Here is a 20801-nt window from a genome sequence, read left to right on the forward strand (position 1 = left end):
AGAAATCAGTCTTTTTTAAATTGGAGAAGACGTGGTTAACAGATATATAGTTGTCTGGTGCTTGTAATGGGTGGTGGAGAAATCCACTGCAGTAAAATGCTATATAAGCTGAGGGCACATTCTGGTAAAAAGCCTTTTAAAACTGCAGGTATATTTTAAAATGGATCAAATATTTACATTTTATTAATATTTTACCAAAATATACAGCCTTGTATTGATTAAATAAGTTAAGTTCTTAACACTGATAGAACTGTAAAAGAAATACTTTTTGAAAAGTACCAGAAATGTGATAGCTCGAATGTGTTCTTGACCTAGTGCTAGTCAATGAATTTATCTGTTCTTTGCAAGAAAACAGTATGTCATAACTGGTAAAGTTTACATGTCTAAACATTTGTAGACTAATAAATAATTTTTAAAAGCATTGGTAAGTTATATAAGCTGCATAAACTTAGTCTGCTCAAACAACACATTGAAGATATAGGCAACCTATCTCAAAAAAGTGCCATTTGCAGTTGTAAAGCTGGCAGCAGGGGTGTAAGGACAAAGGCACCCCATGGGGAGATGTAGAAGCAGGGAAATGCAGAAGGGCAGCCACAGTGTTGGCACCTAGTGGAGAGAAGATGCATAAATAGAGCCCATGAGCAGCCCTGAAACTTATTTTTTTGACATACAGTGTTTTCACAGAATCACAGACTGGTTGAGGCTGAAAGGGACCTCCAGACGTCACCTGGTCCAACCCCCCCTGCTCAAGCAGGGCCATCTAGAGTCAGTTGCCCGGGATGTTTTATTACATTTGCAGGCATTTAGGTTAAAATAGAGTGCTTGCCAGTAAAGTACAGAAAAATTCATAACATTCTATGTAACTAGCTGCAGGCTAGATAATTACACATGTGTGTGCCTGGGGTATATGTTTATACCGTAGATAAATATTGCCCACTAATCTTTCTTTTGCCTTTTTCTTTTTTCCTTTCAGTATGCCAATTGGCTCGTGTTCGCAAGTTTGGAAACTGGCTTATAGAATATTAGCAAACTTAACTGAATTTCATAGGTCTCTGGGTGAGCTGTATGTGACAAAATTTCATCATGGTTCTTGTTAAATGCTGGAAGAAGGAGTTCACAATATTCTTTTGGTGCTGTCACAATCCCATGTCATTATCCATTTTGGGTCCCCTGGGAGGAAGGTGGAAGCAGCACTTACCACTGATCTATTTTGTCATTTGAGCCACAGGTAAGGCAAACCTGCAGATGCATTAAAATGTATGGCTTGTGTCAAAAAAATAGTGAAAACAAAAATGAGCAAACAAAAATTGTATCAAAACATTTCATTTGGGCACTTTCAAAAGAAAACATCTTGGTCTTTCATTTCATAATGACATTTCCAGCACTAAACTTTAAGTGAAGATGCTCAAAAATGCAAGCAAAAACTTGTTTCTTCCCAAGTTTTTTTTTAATATATATAAATCCTTTCATTTTGCTTAAACAAAATGTGTCTGGTTTGGCCTGAAACTGCTTTTTTGAGATGGGGGATGATTTCAGTCTGTGGAGTGAAGTCTTCTACACACATATTTCTATTTATGAAACTCCCCTATGAAAAAGAAAAACAAACAACTTCTCTGTTATGTGAGTAGTATGGCAGTCAAGCATGGATGAAGCTGCTGGGACACAATGTGTGTGTCCAGAGTCAACTCATTTCCAGAGTACATCCTGCTCCCCTGTGTACATCTCTTTCAGCATCAGTTATCTTCCAGACTGGTCAACTCAAAGCATTTTTTGATCCAGCAAACCTCTTCTACCCCAGCCACACAGGTTAGCAACATCCACATCAACATTTTTCTCAGATTAAGAAAACTGGGACAACTGGGATATTAACTGCTTCCTCCTTGCATTGCACATCCCAGAGATCTGTACAGTCTGGAGGTGAGAGAAGATCTTTCAAAATACTGTGGCTATTGGAAGGTGCTGTCCTAGTGGACAGCTTTCTAAATCTCGCTTTCTTCGAAGACTTCCTCAGTTGTCTCTCCAGTGGTGACTTCTCCTTCACTGCTGTCTGACATGCTTGCCCGTGGATGAGACGGAAGAGCACAGCCTGGCTGTGGGCTGAGATCTGTCCTCTGCTGGAGCTGCGTGACCCAGGGCTCACTTGCCTCCAGGCACAAGTGGTGTTTGCTGCCGAGGTGCTGTTTTTTTCGTTTCTGTGAACATTTCCTGAGGTATTTTATGTTTTCCCCAAGAAAGCAGGGTTTACAGCCAAAAGGATCTGCCAGCAGGAAGCGGGACCACTGCTTCTGGAGCTCTGCTTTCACCTGGCGGGAGAAAAAAACAGTCTGTCCATAGTGATGTCTTGTGACTACCCTGCAGTCCACTAACCCAAATGATAGTTGTAAAATGAGAGGGACTGTGGAAGTGCTGAGCTTCCTGCCCCTTTGGGGTGTACCTCGCACCTGGTGAGGTCCTTGTAGGGTAGAAACAGACTTGTTTGCTAAGTCAATCTTAAGAGTCCACCCTCTTCACTCTAGTTTAGGAAAGTTTTTCCTAGCCCCTAAATCTCTGGTACACTGTGATCCTAATGTGTGTGTGTGTGAAAGCTTAAGTGACTTTCATGTTTACAGCCTGATGAAGTGAGGAGGAGGAAAGCTCAAGAGCTGTGGAAATGAGGACCACGCAGCTTTGCTGGAGTGTTGTGCTTGGATATCTGGTTTGTTTTCTTAAAGCTTTTTATCTGGCAGTGTGCCTTAAATACTCAGCGCTGAGTGTTGCGCTGCCTGCATCACCCGAGCCAGCACTGCAGACGCTGGAGGGCAGGCTCCAGTTCTGCGCAGAGGAGTGGGACATGCTCTTGTTCTAACCAGCAGGCCCTTTGGCCTGAGAGCTCAGCTGGACCAGGAGGTAGAAGGCCAAAAGAGGAACTTTTAACTGCTGATGAGAGATGCTAGCAATTCTGTGCCATTCACAAATGTTAGACAAGTACTCCTGTATTGCATACAAGTGCCATCTCTCTTTTTTATTTAAGTACTTCCAAAAATTGCTCCAAGTTTCTTTGTTAAATATTAGAAACATGTGGCCTACCTTTTGTATAAAGCCCATCTCGTTTGTTTCACTGGTGTCCAAATTCATGTGCCTGTGTCAGTGTAGTGTTTACCATGCCAGCTGGCTGTGCCAGGCTCTTAAGTGCTACTGATGCTGGATACGTGTCTGTTTATTGCAAGTAGTGGAGGTCTGCACCCGGACCAAATATAAAGGAAGTACAGACAGTGAGATTCAACTTAGAAAACATTTAATATTAAGTAAGATCAATTCCACAGCCTACATAGCATTTTTCGAGGTAGCTTGTAGCAAGTCAGTGTGATAAGGCAAAGGCAGCATGCAGCTGTGATGGTGATGAAGGCACTGGGTTGTATGGGCAGGAGCAGAGCAAGTAAATCAAAAGAAGTGATTGTTCTCCCTTACTCAGTAACTGTTAGACTACCTCTGAATACTGCATCTAATTTTGGGCCCCCAGTACAAGAACTGTGTTGATAAGCTTGACCTTAGCAGCAGAGATCAGGGCTGGAGCACTTGCCCTATGAGGAGAGGCTGAGGGGCCTAGATACTGCCTATGAGGAGATCATGGAGGAGATGGAGCCAGGGACTCTACAGAGGTGTTTGGTAGGGACACAAGAGACAGTGATCATAAATTGAAATAAATAGGGGAAGTTCTAAAAGAATATAAGATGTTTTGTCCTAAGTACAGAGAAGCACTGGAACAGAGCACCAGAGAGGTGGTGGAACCTCTGTCCTTGGGGGGTGTTGAAGCTCAGCTCAGAAAAAGTCTCTACAAGAAGCAGCTCAGCTGGACAAAACCCTGAACAACCTGGTCTGAATTCAGTCTTCACCCTACATTGGGCAAGAGGTTAGCTTTCTCTGCTGTCATCTCCTTGCATAAGAGCCATCACTGATCTGCCTAAATCCTGGCATGGAGCAAATTGAACCCCCAGCTGTCCCTTGAGGCATAGCAGAAGACAACTTTCAGACAAGGAATCCCCTCACATCAAGATTAGGGATGTCCTGAGCAGAGCACGCATGAAATTATTAAAGCACCCCAAATTTGGTCACTTCACATGGACTTTAGGGGTAAACTAAGAGAGGGTTTAGCCTGGTCAAACATGAAGCCTGGGATTCCAGCTGATTAAAGGAGTGGGGTTTAGGTGGCTGACCGCAAGCCTCTACTGGTATTTCAGACACCCTAGGGTATCCGTATCTCCACAGTGCTATAGCCACTCAGGCTTCAATGGAAATACTTTGCATTTGAATCCCAAACCTGTGAGAGGTCTTGCTGTTCTCTTAGTACAAAACAATTATACCAGTTCAAAAGAATGCACGCATGCTCTCGAATAGGCAGAGCTAGTCAGTGTGTTCATTCTTCTTGGTGTCATTAATATACTTTACTAATCAACTAAAAACTTCCATAGCATTGTCTCTTACCTCTCCATTAGCAAAGCAATATAAAACTGCTACAAAAAAACCCTGTAAGAGAAAGACAGTAAGAGGAAAACGTTAGAGTGTACAGGAAATACCTGAAGTCTTAGTTTAAAGATGACATTAGCGTTAAAGCTAGAAGTGTAAACAATGCTTCTTAATTTTAAAAAACTAGTTGCTTGTATTTACTTATTATTGAAGTACCCATTAACTTGTTTTCGTATGGTGCCTTAGCAAATGTAGGGCACATTTGGTGCAGATGCTAAAGAACAAAGACTATACAACCCAGTTTGACCTTCCATGTTAATCTTCATTTTGCTACCACATAAATTTTTTTTTTCAAACTACTGCTGTTATGCTGTGACTGCTGCTATTTCTAAACATGGCAAAACAAAAAAAAAAGCAGCTTGGGGTCTCATATTATCCATGTGCTTGTTTGAATTTGCGAATGAGACTACTGAGAGGAATCTCATTTGGGTGCTTTTTAAAAATTAGTGATATATTAAGTGATTAGTGTTAGTTTAAGGCTCAGCTGTATTAAGTGTTGTGGCTATTTTGAATTGCCATTTTTCCTTTGAAATTGGTTTAAATAAACACCTTTAAAAAAAAAAAATAAATCCTAGAGATAAAACTTGTTTTAAACCAAACCCAAAATTACTCTTTCCATTTTCCTCCGCTCTGTCTGTATTTGATCTCAGATCAAAAAAGCTTACATGCATGCGTCTCAGCCTAACTGTCTGGCACAGATATGCAGATTTATTACCATTGCTTCAGGAAATGCACTTCTTTTGGTATGTCTAAACGCATCTATGACACAAGTTCTGATGACGAGAATAAATACTGATGACTATCAGTCCCAAGGTAATGTTCATATCACAAGTAAAATTTGTCATAACCATATATAATACAGCTGACAACATTCAATTGTTGTCACACTCGTACTTTTCCAGAAATGTTTTTCTCAGAAAAAAGCTTAAAAAGAAATTCACATACGCAGGAGCTTCAATATTTTTTATTATATCTAGTATTAACCAATAGCATTTTGAGCCTACTGTTAATTTTCCAACAATCCTAAAAGGTTTGGAGACATTAATTCCTTAAGTATATGTGCAGTAAGTATGAAAAAGAACAGTTTATCTGCCACAACAGTGGAAATGGGGGCACGAGAAATAGCAATCACAATTGCTTTTTCCATGTATTTTATTTCTACTATATTTCATGTTTCACCTGGGTTACAGCAGCAAGATATAGGTAATTTTGACATGTCATTTATCAATGTTTTTATATAATCCTCTGCATCTGAATTATTTCACAGAAATATGCAAAAAAAACCCCCACAAAATATTGTGGTCATTAGAGTTTATATTATATGACATTTTACTATGGGGACATAAATTTTAGAATAGTAGTTATAGAAGACTCAGAAACCATGGAGAGAGGTTCTGACGGATAAATACAAATTTAATAGCTTAAAAAGCAGCTTTTTATGCAGAACTACTTCTGCACCTGGAGATAGTTCTCTTTTTTGGGTAGGAAGCCCATGAAAATGCCTCTACTGGGTGGGGGTTTTGTGTTCTGAGCATGAGCTCTAACTTTGGCCTCACAGGCACCACAAGCAGAAATCGGATCTAAACTACATGGTGCTGCTAAGTCCTGTGTCTGCTAAGCCTGATGATACCCACTGCCAGAATGTAGAAACTCACCAGATTAGGAGAGGACTTTGTGAATACTAGTGGCACCTCTGTGTTGAAAGTAAGTTTGTAAGTCCCTATGTGAATTTAATTCACTGCTGCTGCAAGATTAGAACATGCAGCGACAGGCAGAAACACTGTAAAATCATACCAGAAGGTGGAAAATTTAGTTGATTATTCATGTTTGATGTTCATTTTATATCCTGATTTCTTTAATACTTCCTCATATTCATTTTTTTTGCAATACATGAAACTTCATACTTAGAAATCTTTCCTGTATGCCATGACTTCTAAGGCATACATTTTTAAAATGATCACAGTGTGAGGGAAAAAGAAGAATCAGAAATTCAGAAGAAATGTTCATTAGCATAATAACCAATAGGAAAAGATAGGTGCACGTGTAAGCCTCACAATTGTTCTTCAGTTCTATTGACAATGGCAACATGATAAATTACTCATTAAATAACTGGGTTTTATCCATGAGAAACCAGCATTTTTTCCTGTGGCCAACGGTTTGCATGCACCAGTAAGCAAAGATGTTTAGATTGCTCCACTTTCTAAAGCAAAGAAGCATCATATCTACAGCAGAACTCGTATTTAGAATTTAATTTTGTGCTCCTTGAAAATGTTTGAGTTAAAACCTCCAGATGAGATCCCAGAGGTAATTGTTTTTCTTTAACAAAACAGTTTAACTGCTTTTTAAAACTACTGAGAAGATTTACAGACTAAACAAATGTAATTGTGTACAGTTTATGTGCTTTTTTGCTAATCCCTTCACAAATAATAGTGTAGCTAAAAAAGAGAATCTGCAGTAAACATTGTCTAATATCTTTGGGTATTTCTAAAAGAAGTTTTGCTTCTACAGCGTGCCATGTAGCTGAGCGTGTGCATGTTCCTCTAAAAGGAATGAAATTTGTGTTTTCTAGCAGGGATGAGTAAGCTATCTTCTATATCAGATTTCTTTGTACAAGCCAGTAAATAAAATTTTCACTTAAAATGATTCTGTGTTTCTTAAAATAACATCTAGTCACTGCAACTTCTCCAAGTAAGGATATGTCTAACTGAGGAACATGTACTTCAACACCATGTCAGCAGGCCCCCTTAGGGTGGTGGCTCTTCATGAACTCCCTTCTGCCTGCCTGGATATTTTTCTCCTCAAGCTGTAGTGGAAATTTTTCATTAGAGTGTTAAAGCACTGATGCATACATACGCCAGAGCACTGGTGCATACATACAGGTTAAAAACCAGGATCACCATAAATTGTGGGAAAAGTGCAATAATGCTTTGATGACTTCATGTCTCAGCCTGTAGAAGAGGGCAGACGTATGTCAAAGTAGTGAGTTAGTGAGTAGTAAGGACTTCTAGCCAGAGATATTGCTGGGTACCTCATTAAAGAAGGGAGACCTGGAAACTGCTGTCCTGTCTCACCAAGAAGGTCAAGGCAGGAAGACAAGGGTAAAGGACAACTTTGCTAAGCAGGTAGTTTAATGGGAGTACTACCTGAAAAAGTCATTACTCAGCAACTCTGCAGAACACAGACTGAAGCAGACAGCCGTGCTTTGTGCCTGCAGAATGACTGGCGTGTCCAGTTCTTAGCCTTTGTAAACTGGAGGGTAAATAGTTACAGTGAAACACGTATACTTGTGCATAAGCGGCTATCTGAGAATCACCATTTAGTTTCAGTAACAGCTTGCTGTGGAATTTGGACTATTTAGGATTGACCATTGTAATGGAGAGTGGCTCCATCACACCTTCATGCTTGCAGCCAAGATAGGAGGGTGCAGAGCTGCCAGAGCTACACTCTCATTCTGTCGCTACCTCAAGTTTCTGCCTACTTACACGCTACTAAGGCAGGATGACTGAGGGGGAGTCAAGTGCATAAACATCTCTAAAACACTCTGCTGACTGTATAGGTGAGAAACTTCTTTTCCACCTACAGATGCTAGTCCATCTATCTGTTCCACCCATGTGAGTGCTCTGACAAATTTTCTCTTGGCTCTAGAAATTTGTTCATGAGTACAGTGCTTTTTGTGAGTGTACATATAGGAGGCCATAGTGTCACTTTGCAGATACGGTGAATGAACACATCCTTTAGGGAAATTAAGCCCAAACTTTGGATGAGGACAGACATTCTCATAGTTATGATTTTTGGGTGTAGAAAAGCTTGATACACAGACGTTTCAAATGGAGTATTGCAGGAATGAACCTCATTTGTTATTCTTTTGCCTGAAGAATTGTTGCTACTTCCTGAATTGCCTAGTTCTTTCAGAAGACTGCAAGAAAGCTCTTTACTCAGGAAAGTTAAATTGCTAGCTGATGTCCTTTGTGTGCCTTCTGAGAGAACTAGATATATGGCAACTCCATTAAAAAGAGACTCTCTTAAAATCTTAGTTAGAATTTATGAATGGCATCCCATAAGGACTTGAACTTTATGGAGTCTCCTTTTACAGTTATTTGTACCCAAAATGGGAAGAGTTCTCCTGTTGGTCAAGCCGAAGTGATTACCAGGAGGAAAAACAGCTCCCTATAGAGATACGGGAGACAATACACAGGTTTACAGGTGTTGACTTTCCCGGACTTAAATCTCTGGAACCATGGGAGGAAAATGTAGAGGTGATCTTTTTATTGCTGGGAGAAAATACCTAAAGTCCTTTAACCACTAGGAACATGGCAAATATAAGCATTTAAGGATTAAGAAACTATGTTCAGTGGGGAGTTAAATGCTGCGACCCAAGGTTGAATACTCAGGCCTACACAAGTGCAATTTTTCTGAAGTGTCAGGTTAAGTACTAAGCTCCTGAATGTACTGAATGGGGTGGAGGATGGGGCACTGGGCACCTAGACTGGGACTCACAATAGTGCAGTAACTGGAAGCTGGGATGCAAAGCAACCAAGAAAAAAATGACAAAGCAGAAAATGCAACTGCTTCAGTTATTCCTTGCGTGGACTTAGACACCTGTGTTAAGGATCCAGCTATAGTTAGTGAGTCAATGCGCTTTTCTTCAAAGGAGGAAAAGCTGGCTGCTGTGATATATCCCATATTTTGCTCAATAACCTGGAAGTACAAGAAATACCTAGTGCCTCACTACAGGCACAGCCATGCCCTAGAGTAGTCATCCAGCTAGCAGCCTCTCTGGGTGGAGGCACATCTGCACCTTCTCTTGAATCAAGGCAGGTTAATATTGATTACTGCCATGTCTCATAAGGCCATGAGTGGCAGTAAAGGATGAGTAAGGCAAGTGCTGAGATATTCTGCTCCTTGCTTCTCTGATTATTTTAATTTTCTCTTACCTTTTTAAATCTATAGTTATTTAATGTAAATGGTATCAACACTCAGGGGCAGGTGCTGAGACCTCAAAGTGTCCCCTTCCCAGCCAGCTGCTCTAACCACTAAGCCACAGATTCAGATTCTCTTTCATCCTCCTTCCTCTCAGTTCATTCTGCATCTTTGGTTGCTGGCTTACACAGCTTTGGGCAGGAGGAAACGGTGCTGTGCAAGCCTTATTGGGCACTTCCCTGGAACAGGTTAAACCATCTCCTAGCTGAGGCCTGTGTTGTCTCCATTTCCCGGAGGAGTGCACTAATCAGGGGTCTAGTGTGCAAAAGTGGACTTTTTTACTGGTGCCTGTTCACTGAATTCATGGTGGGTTTCTATGTTTCACTTCTGATGCATTAAGTGTTTTGTTGAATTTATACTTAAACCCATGAAAGAGACAGAAGCCCCACACTGAGTTCCTCAAAAAGGCATCTCAGATGACATCTTTGATGCCTATTTGTCGACTATGGAGGCCTGAGGTATACAGGTGCCTGAAGTATGTAGGTGTGGTTTTGGCATAAAAAATGTCTTTGAGTTTTTCTCTAGGCTTGTATGGAAGTACCTCTGTTACAACTGCTGAACAGCACACAACTCAGGTGAGTCATGGCCCTGACAAAGTTCCTGTACAAGGTGTGTCTTCAACGCACTTGCTTGAGGGCATTAGTCTGGTAGGCGTACCCAGAGTGTGTCCTCTAGGCTGGAACCACACACAAAGCGGTTCCTGCTTATCCTTCACATGCTTCTCCTCACAGCAAATGTTTTAACTCTGCTTGTTGTTCTCACAGCATTCAGATCTGCATCTCCTTTCATCAAACTGCCCCAAATGCAATGTAGTCTACATTCAACTCCTTTTGGAAAAAGTCCTAAAAGGTAAGGACTGCCCCACAGGCCCACTGTGTCAGTGATGTGTCAGTCATGAACTGACTGTCCCAACTACCCAAGCTAGAGCAAAGCTGATCCTTGTATCTCCTGGTGCAAAGAGCCTTGACTGGTTTTTGTTTGTACAGTGGCACAACAGCAAGGTCATTGTGGTGTGTTTGAAGTATGCTGGACATGCACTATGCACTGAAAAAGATGAGTCCAGAACCAACTGTCTCCTCAGCGTGACTGCAAAGTCAACAGATCACCTGAAAATCTTGTTAAAAAAAGCCACCCAGTGCTTTTTAGGAATTAACTTATGTGAAACATGTATTTTAAATAGACCACTTTAATCCTGTTTTCAGAACGGGGGTCTGTGATGAACTGTCACCCATTACCAGAGAACACAGGACACACTGTTTCTGAAGATGTCAGACTCCTTTTTTGGTCTTTGGGACTACCATATTTTGAATATGCAGTTTGTGAATTTTTTATCTTGTCACTGTAATAGTGACATTATGGGTTGGAGCATAATATTAAATAAGAATACCGTATATCTGTGGTATCTATAGGTGAGCAACATATATGTGTGAATCTATGACCCTTAAAAACAGTTCTTGCAAAACAGTACTTACATGAAATGAGCTCATTGTCAGCTGAATGAAAAGTCTTATATGTCTTGAAAGTCCTTCCACCTGTTCATCAGTGATGAAGGTAAATACAAATTCATGGATTCCCAACAATGGAATCAGCACAAGTGTAGATCTTGCCAATCTTTAAAAGAAAATGTTTGATTATAGTGATTTTTCAACATCCTTGGTGCAAAAATCAAAAATTCAGCTACAAAGAAATGATTCCAGAAATATTCCCTCAGTATTCTGACTCTGGAATGGTATTAGTAATTTTGTGATTTTGAGGACAAATTCCCAGATACAAATTTTGGAGCACACTATCAGAAAAGTCTGTACAGGAGGGAATCTTGGCTTTGGGTTTAAGGTGAAAAGTTAAGGACAAGAAATTGAACAGGAAGGCCACTATCATCAAACTTATGCTGCTAGGTAACAGAAAAAATATTTACACAGCTAAATATGAGTGATCTGTTAACAAGGTTCTTAGACCTTCCTATCACTGCTGAAAACTTTATGTAGCTGCATAGAAAGTTTCTGCTGTACTGTTGGCAGTCATCTACTTTTTAAAAAATGCAACCAGAATAATTTTTATGGAAGACAATCTTCTTTAACAAGCCTGGGTACATGTTTGCATGGATGAAAGAAGAGATCTCAAAAGAAAGCGAGTTCTGAGGAAGACTTGCAATGTAAGGAATAGCTTGAATCTTTGAAAGTTTAGCAAAATTATAAGCAGTAGAAAAGAGAATATAATGCAAAACATTAGGCAATGTTAAATACAGGCACTGCTGTCTGTGACTATCATCACAATAATCTTCCTGTAGCAATCCAGAGAATATAGCTGAGACCTTTTGGACCTTGAATGTTGAAGGAAAATGGAAATATGCTTCTTGTTAGGGATTTAATACTGGAATTTAATAGGAAGTTAATAGTGGAATTTCCATGCCCCCCTCCCCCTTCCCAGTCCTGTTAGACAATGAAATAATTCATCTTAGTAAGGCAGGACTGTAGTAGCAGACAGGGATTCACAATGCTTTGATTAAAAATACTAAGAACTGGAAAGAACTGGGATGTGGAAAGCAGTTAACAAATCCTCAGGTTTTCATTGATTTAAGTGCAGTTTTCACTGCACCCTTAGCTCCTTGCAGAGCAGCCTGACCTTGCTGTTCCCACAAAGTGGGAAGATGTTTGTGCAAAGGCCAACCCCAGGACTTTATGTAAGACATGATGTACCATTGAGACTCTGGCCAAGAGAGCCCACCACCAGGACCTGCAAGAGTGCAGGCTAAGGATGATCTCATTTGGGTTTACAGGAGACCAGGGACATTCTTGAGTCAACAAGGTCTGTGAAAAAAGGTAGATCAGAAATGCTAATGTCACCTAGGAATGTTCCACACATCTTCTACACCTCCTTTTCTTTTGAGGACCTTTAGTCACGCTCAAGGAAAAAACATGTCACAGCAGTAGAGGCCACAGGTGTACAGTGCGGATACCTGAGAGAAGAGATCTTACTGCATTGCAAAGTCCTTGAGAAAATGCCTATAATACTCAGCACACACACGCTGACCTGCTTTTACCTCTCATATAAGAAAATGTTTGTGGAGCCTGTTTCCCCAGATGGCTTTCCTATATCATACTCTGAATATCTGTTACACCTGGTGGTGGTAGGTAAATGTATAATCTGCAAGGGCAAACTGGCAGCCTTCTGATGTTGTGAGAAAAACAAAAAAGGGCTAGGACTTCTTTGTTATTTATTACATACCTGTATTTATAGTCATGAAAGCTCATTTGCTGAGCTTTTAGTTTGGAAATCAGCATCCTGAGAATTTTTAAGAAGATGCCAAAGTTAACCTTGAAAGAAAATACATATGGGTTACTTACAATAAATACTATGACACTACTCATATAGCTATTAAAGAAATGCAAAATTGATATTAAACACTTGTAAAACCTGTCACCGAATAACCAGAATGCAGTTGTGATCAGGATGGAGCAGGTTATTACCACAGCTGCAACAGAGACCACAGAGCAGCAGTGACAGACTCTGCTGGTATCAAGTCTCTCCAAATGAGGCAGTTAACAGAGTTTATGTACCTTTAGGTCATACAACTCTTCACCAAACCATGACAGGTAAACGGGATGTGGTAAAAAACAGCAGTGATTGCAATTCTTCAGATAAAGAGGCTCTAGACAGCCAGACAAGGAAGCCCTGGGCATTCTTTTACAAATAATTCACTCCTTTGTTAATTAAATTGTGCTGACTTGGCCAAGACCCACCTGCAAATATTTTTCTTCTAATGAAGCATGCAAATGCCTATGAGGCTTTAACTGTTTCGCTCCCACAAACCAAAAGCCCTATGCAAAAGAGTTATTAAGGTTGCAAAGTTGAGAAACAGCATTGTCTTATTCAGCCTGATTTACTTATACATTATGATACATGATCTTCCAGTACAAAACTACATTTTAATTTTAACACAGAACCCTGCTTCCTTATTTTGGGGATAGACAATTATTCAGGACTACTTTTCTTATCTTCTTTCGATGTGTAGGTATTACTGCTGGAACCCTAGTTCTTGTTCTGTGTAAAGAATCGAACACATACTCTTATCACCAAATGTGCACAGATATATCTTTAAAACATCACAGGGTGATAAGAGGATATTATTCCCTTAAAAAAAAAAAAAAAGATGTGCACATGTACAAGAGGGGGTAAGTTACCTTTAAATGGATGACTCTACTTCTGGTCTTTCCTAAATTTTAGAATTTGACTACTTCTTTTACTATAATTTTTTGGTTTTACAAATACAAAGAATTCATCATAGTCAACACTGTAAAGGTCTTCAAAAGTAGAGCTAGTGAGCATTTTCCATCCAAACTTACTTTTGTCTGGAAAATTTGGTTTATTCTAAAAATGATTTTCCATTATGAACTTCTGCTTTTCACAGAAAACACTAAAACTTCATTGAAAATGACTGCCATAAGATTGAAATATTTTTACTCTTGATGTTTCATAGAAAAGACAGAATTTTCACTAGAACATGGAAGCAAAATCACAAAATCACAGAATGGTTAAGGTTGGCAAGGACGTCTGGAGGTCACCTTGTCCAACCTTCCTGTTCAAGCAGGGCCACCTAGAGCAGGTTTCCCAGGGCCATGTTCAGATGGCTTTTGAATATCTCCAAGGATGGAGACTCCACAACCTCTGTGGGCAACCTGTGCCAGTGCTCAGTCACCCTCACAGTGAAAAAGCATTTCCTGATATTCAGAGGAAACCTCTTGCTCCAGTTTGTGCCCATTGTCTCTGGTTCTGTCACTGGGCAGCACTGAAAAGAGACAGGCTCCGTCCTCTTTGCACCCTCCCTTCAGATACCTATATACATTGATGACATTCCCCTGAGCCTTCTTTTCTCCAGGCTGAACAGTCCCAGCTTTCTCAGCCTTTCTTCACAGGAGAGAGGCTCCAGTCCATTAGGCATCCTTGTGGCCCTTTGCTGGTCTCTCCCCAGTATGTCCATGTCTCTCTTGTACTGGGGAGCCCAGAACTGGACACAGCACTCTAGGTGTGCTCACCAGTGCTGAGCAGAAGGTAAGGATCACCTCCCTTGACCTACTGGCAATGCTTTGCCTAAGGCAGCCCAGGATACCATGCACCTTCTTTGCCCCACAAGGGCACATTGTTGGCTCATGGTCAACTTGGTATCCACCAGGACCCCCAGATCCTTTTCTGCAAAGCCGCTTTCCAGCTGGGCAGAACCCAGCATATACCAGTGCCTGGGGTTGTACCTCCTCAGCTGCACTTTGCACTGCTCCATGTTGAACTTCATGAGGTTCCTGTCAGCTCATTTCTCCAGTCAGCTCATTTTTCCAGCCTGCCAGTCCCTCTGGGTGGCAGCACAAACACTCTGGCATCTCAGCCACTCCTTCCAGTTTGGTGTCAGCTGCAAACTTGCTGAGGGTACACTCTGCCCCATTGTCCAGATCATCAATGAAGATATTAAATAGGATTGGACCCAGTACTGGGTATGCTGCTAGTTACTGGCCTCCAATTAGACTTCATGCCACCTTCTGGGCATGGCCATTCAGCCAGTTTTCAATCCACCTCACTGTCTGCTCATCCAACCCATACATTGAATTGGTCATTACAACGGCTATGCCATGGTCCCTATGTCAGCGCTTTTGAAGGTCTTAGCAGGGTGATCCTATCATAAGTACTGATATTATGAAAATTAGCTCCTACCCCACATTAAAATGTAAAACTATTTAGTAACAACTTGGGATTACAGCTAGAAACAGTAATTTCAATACAAATTCTAAAACACTAGCAACACTATGTGCAAGAACTCTAATACTTTATTTCTTACCTAATGTGGGGCAAAGAAACCAAAATAGGACATGGAGTTTTTAAGATCAGTGTTAAGAACTACATCCATCATAGTCTCTTCCAGTTTTCCACCACCAAACTCAGATAATGACTTACTTTTTGAAGGACTCTGAAGTTTCTGGATGGCCATAATATATATAAAAACGCAATGCCATCATTCTTTTCCAGGCTGACTATACATGAACAGAGCTGCTCAGGAAACAGCAACATACAAGCTAGCATGGTGCTTTCCCTGTAATTCTTTTCATTTCATTTTCATTTTAAACAAAACAGGACTGTGGAACACAGTACAATGAGATTAAAAAAAAGGAAATATGAACTTTGCATTTCTGATGTTTCACAAGAAAAATGTTAAGAACTTTTGGCCTGTACACCAACTTATGCCCTGTGAGGACAAGGTCCAGCTGCAGTACCTGGCTGTTATAATCCATGCACAACCATCATTAGGTAGTGCTGACACACATTTTGCCAGTGGATTTTAGATAAGTATGCTGAATTATATTCAAGAATAGGATATTGAGAACATCCTGTCTGGTCACTTCATTTCTGCCCACTATGTATTTCTCTTGCCTCCATACTGTGTCTGTCCCTCTGTCCAATTTATCTTGCTGAGCATCCTCTTAATTCCTCTTCACCACACTTTGCTCCTTCTTCTTCCCCATTTCTAGTCACATTTGGTGTTCCATTCTCCTGCAATCTGATATCATCCCTTTTGTTTAACCTTTCAATTTCAGTTCTCATTAATTCCTTCCCTGCCTCTCCCATGGTATCAGTGGTGAAGTGATGCCGATGCTGATCAAGCCACAGAAGGAACCTCCCCACTTTCAGCTCCACTGCTGGCCACCATCTGGCAAACGGGATTCTGTGATATCAGGTCTGCACATATATTTCCTGTTTGCCTTAGAAGTAATTTCCAAGTAAGGGTCACTCAGTGTGATTCTGAGGAACAATCACAGACAGAATGTCCTGCAACCTAAGAGCAACAGGATATCTTAGAGACACTTATTTGGAAGGTTTATGGCTCCTTCTAAAATGAGCATTGGTATTAAAATACACAGGTAGGAAGCAATGGGTGAGGATGTGTGAGTTCCTTCACCACTTCAGGGACTCAATACTACAAGACTCAACTGACAGGCAAATAGGTTTAAGAAAGTCATCCCAGAAAGAAGTTGAGCCTGGTCCTCTATACACATTGCTGGGAAGTGAAACAGCTTCAACTGTCCTCTAGCTGCTGCTTGTTCTTCTGTAGAAAGATGTCATAGAATCATAGAATCATAGAATTGTTTAGGTTGGAAAAGACCTTTAAGATCATCAAGACCAACTGTTAACCTAGCACTGCGAAGTCCACCACTAAACCATGTCCCTAAGCATCTTTTGAATACCTGCAGGGATGGTGACTCAACCTCTTCCCTGGGCAGCCTGTTCCAAGGCTTGACAACCCTTTCGGTGAAAAAATTTTTCCTAATATCCAATCTAAACCTTCCCTGGTGCAACTTGAGGCTGTTTCCTCTTGTCCTATCGCTAGTTCCTTGGGAGAAGAGACCGACCCCCACCTCGCTACAACCTTCTTTCAGGGAGTTGTAGAGAGCGATGAGGTCTCCCCTGAGCCTCCTTTTCTCCAGGCAAAACAACCCCAGTTCCCTCAGCTGCTCCTCATAACACTTGTGCTCTAGACGCTTCACCAGCTTCCATATAATGTCCTTAAAGTCTAACTGATAATGCTGTATTTTTTACACTTTTTCTGTATTTTCTAATACTTAATGACTATAAGCACTGGTAACGATCAGAGGCTACATGCTCAGAATAAATTAAGCTGCTGGGGCTATCTGAATACATGAAATAGCACCAAGACAGAAGATCCCAAAATGTAATATAAAAAAGCAGGGATTAAAAATTATGTTAGAGGAATAACATATATGTGTATCTATCTATTTACATATAAATCCAAGGTGACCTCTCTTTTTGCCAACTTTAGTTAGAGGGATTTTTGAACAAAAGTTTATCCCTTCTGTCACTTTATGTCCACCTTGATATTTCTGTGTATTGGTCTGTAGTAGGAAACTATATCTTATTTGTTCCAAAATACCAAAGGACAAAAATGGCACTAATTACAATGAAAAATGAAGGAAAAAAACCCAGGAAAAATTATTTTCCCCTGGTTTTGGGTGATGATGACAGGAGCTTTCCAAGTAGTGACATGAACATCTGAATTAAGGTTAGAATGTTATCTTTAGAAATTTCTTTATATCTAGTCTGAACTTTGTATGTTACAGCTCTTGTCTATTTTCTATCATCCTTTTGCTGTACCCTCCTGGCCCTATATGCCCCCATTGTTATTGCTACTGAAGCCAGGATGCTGATCCTCTCTTAGCCTTCTCTTCGTAAGTCTGAACTAACCCAGTTCTCTCAGTCTCTTCTTGTGCATCATGTGCTCCAGGCCCCAATAGTCTTGATGGCCTCCACTGGACTGTCTCTAGTATGTTAGTCTTAAAAATGGATATAGTATTCCAGATGGGCTCTCACAAGTGCTGAACAGAGAGGAATAATCACTTCCTCCAACGTGCTATGTTCTTCATGTAACATGCAATCTTGATGTTAGTTCTCTTGCTAAAACCAGTGGTTCACATCCTCAGTTCTTTGCACTGATTTACACCAGCAAAGATTATGCCCTATTGGGTCACTGGCTAAAAGGAAATTGTACAGAAAGAGCTTAATTAAAAGGTATTTTTAAATTACTGATTGTCTCCATCCAAGTGGTAGTCTTCAAATTACTTTGGAATGCATTCCTGCCTCTTAGGTCTGTTTAATTTCCTATTATTCAGGGGACTTGCTCTGGGTTGAGCATACTAACATCAGTGAACTTAATATTCTTACAACAAAGCAGAACACTTGATGTCTTTGATATAACAGAAATGCTATTATTTGTTTCTGCTCGTTGTGTTCCACTAGCTGTGTATTTTCTGCTCAGGCCCTCAAAAAGTAAACTGATGATTGAGTCTTCTTTCAGAATTAGACATATCCAGGAAGAAAATGGTTCAGATCTCCTCAGGTCTGGACTTCGTGCATCTTGACCTTTCCCTCAGTTTTGGGACAGTTGCAGTCTTTCTTAATGCTCTCCTTTGGCTTTTGCCTCCTCTCACCTCTGAGGCCTTTTTGCCTTCTTTTCTGGCTCTTCTCTCTACTGCTTTTTTTTTTTTTTTTTTTTTTTTTTTTGGATAGAGTCTCCTCCATTGTCCTTCTAATTATTTACTTTTTTTGATGGCTACTAAGTTTCTCTGTTTCACAGCTCAGTCCCAACTATGCCCACTTTCTCTCTCACAAGGTTCTCTCCAACTCAGCAGCAGCAAAACAAAGTCCATTATTTCTTCTCTAAAGTTTTAATTTCCACATCTTTTCTCCAGTGTATCAGAAACCAATACCCTGCTTTCCAACTGATGCATTGAATGCATTGGTTGCTCAATATTACACTTTGAGCAGTCCTTTTACTCCCTGTACACATTTGCATGAGTAAAGTACATGTCTTCTCTACAACATTTGCTATCTGTCTAGCTAACCAAATCACTTATTCCTCTAATCCTTTTATGCCTTGCTGACTGTGTGAGAATATAAGGTATTCTGGATACACACCATATTCCCACCTATCAAAATTCTGTGTTCATAATCATGTCGTCATGAGTTTTTTTGATCACGCTATTTCCATCTCTTCATTATCACTGCATTTCAGGTGTACACTTTTTTGCATTGTTTAAGAAAAAAAATTCATAACTCAGTCTTGTCATGCTATGCTTCATTTTTTTTCATTAGGTGAATGCTTTCTCCCCATGACCATCAGTACTTCTGCGGCTACTTCTCTGCATCCTTGTTATCATAAGATCTTCCTCTACAGAGAATTTGGAGCTTTCTAGTGGTGCTCACCACATGGTAGCACTCTCCTAAGTAACCTGCTCACTGAGAAAATGAGTGTAAAAATATGAGAAGTAAAAAATATGAGAAGCAAAAGGCTCCATCTTTGATATAGATGGAGCTGTGCAGAATTCACTGCACAGATAAACAGCAGTGTTTTGAGAGGTTGACACTGAAATCTTTGTTGTTTGTAAATAGACAGAAAGGAAGCTATGCCCATGCAGCCACAGTAAGAAACTTCATTTACGATTTTTTCCATCTCATCTTTTCTAATCCAAGAATTGGATTATACTTGGAGAAAGGGTCACAAAAGACAATCACACTTGTGCATGATTTAAGGAACAGATGAAATAATTCTTACTGCAATGGAAAACAGCATTGGTCCTCGGATGATCCACCAGATTCCCATGTGTTCATTTGTTCCCCAGCACCTGAAGAATAATTTAAAGTATAATTACATTATTTTCATAGAAAAAATTAGAACGCTTACGTAACGTATGTATATATTTCAAAAGGAAGTTGACAAAGTTCAACTTTTTCAGGTGGCACTCAGAAAATGGAATAAAACTAGAAAGAGTCTCACCAACAACTGTAATTGTATTTATTCTGAAGATCTTTACACCAAAATGTTGAGAGAGGTTTCCCTAGACTGCAATGTCAGAAATATCTGGCAAACTCAGTCTTTGGATCCACACAACAACTGTACATGGCACCAAACCTTCATAATGGAATTCATCCTACTCAAATTTATCTATCTGAAACTGGAAATGGGTGAACTATGAATTGTGACCATGGTTCTTGACCTGCTAAAAAGTATGCATACTGTTTCCTTGAAGTTGTCTCCTTTTCTCCTGCTCTAACCTTCTAATTTGTCCTATGCACATGTTCCTTCTTGCTAATTAGCCTGAAACTCTGTAGGGTCTTGGCTTGTCATTTACGGTTTATATAACATCTAACTCTGTGAGACTGTAATTGTGATTTGGTTCCTGATGTTGTTACTTAATAACTATATTGGTGTTCCAGAAAAAACTCTCTAGGAGCCATGAATAAAAAAGGGGAACAAAAGAAATCATACATAAACCTCAAAGTCTATGTGATGCCATTAACAGCATCATTGAAGACCAGAAGACTGGAAAACTGATGCTTACTAGTGCAAGTAACTCTACTGATTCATTCACTGAATACTGAACACATTCATTTAATATCAGCTTTTAGTGAATATCAGTTTTTGTCATTATCCTCCATAACAATTTTTTTTTTTCAAAATGGCAGTGAATACTAATTAAACTCAAAGTGTAGATGGTCTCCAAGGAAAGTACTGGTCTCCTTTTCTTACTCACAAGATGCTCCATGAAGATGTTTGTGCTGATAATTTGCTTCATGTAAGTGGATGAACATTAGATGCAATAGCTTTCACTTCAGGAACAGTGAATGTTCATTCTACTTCTTGATTTATGCATAAGTAAATCTGAGAATTCCTAGAAGTAGTTTAATGTAAAAGTACTAAAATGAACCTAGAAAATGTAACAAGTATTAATAGGTGCTGTATAATATTAATATAATCTAGTAGT

At 40.0% G+C, this 20801-nt stretch overlaps 1 protein-coding gene across 1 annotated transcript in view; it reads right to left on the minus strand.

Annotated features, from left to right (window-relative positions):
- Window positions 1–1979: 1979 nt before the first annotated feature.
- The window catches only part of GLP2R (glucagon like peptide 2 receptor), a 44326-nt gene continuing 25504 nt past the window's right edge, over window positions 1980–20801 (minus strand). Inside the window, exons 9-13 of the mRNA XM_076353593.1 lie at window positions 19592–19661; window positions 12709–12797; window positions 10956–11094; window positions 4462–4503; window positions 1980–2303 (exon numbers count right to left, since the gene is read on the minus strand). Of these exons, the coding sequence (XP_076209708.1) occupies window positions 1980–2303; window positions 4462–4503; window positions 10956–11094; window positions 12709–12797; window positions 19592–19661 (664 nt within the window). The remainder of the gene's footprint in view (window positions 2304–4461; window positions 4504–10955; window positions 11095–12708; window positions 12798–19591; window positions 19662–20801) is intronic.

This window comes from Aptenodytes patagonicus, chromosome 16 (assembly GCF_965638725.1).
Source record: "Aptenodytes patagonicus chromosome 16, bAptPat1.pri.cur, whole genome shotgun sequence".
Lineage (NCBI taxonomy): Eukaryota > Metazoa > Chordata > Aves > Sphenisciformes > Spheniscidae > Aptenodytes > Aptenodytes patagonicus.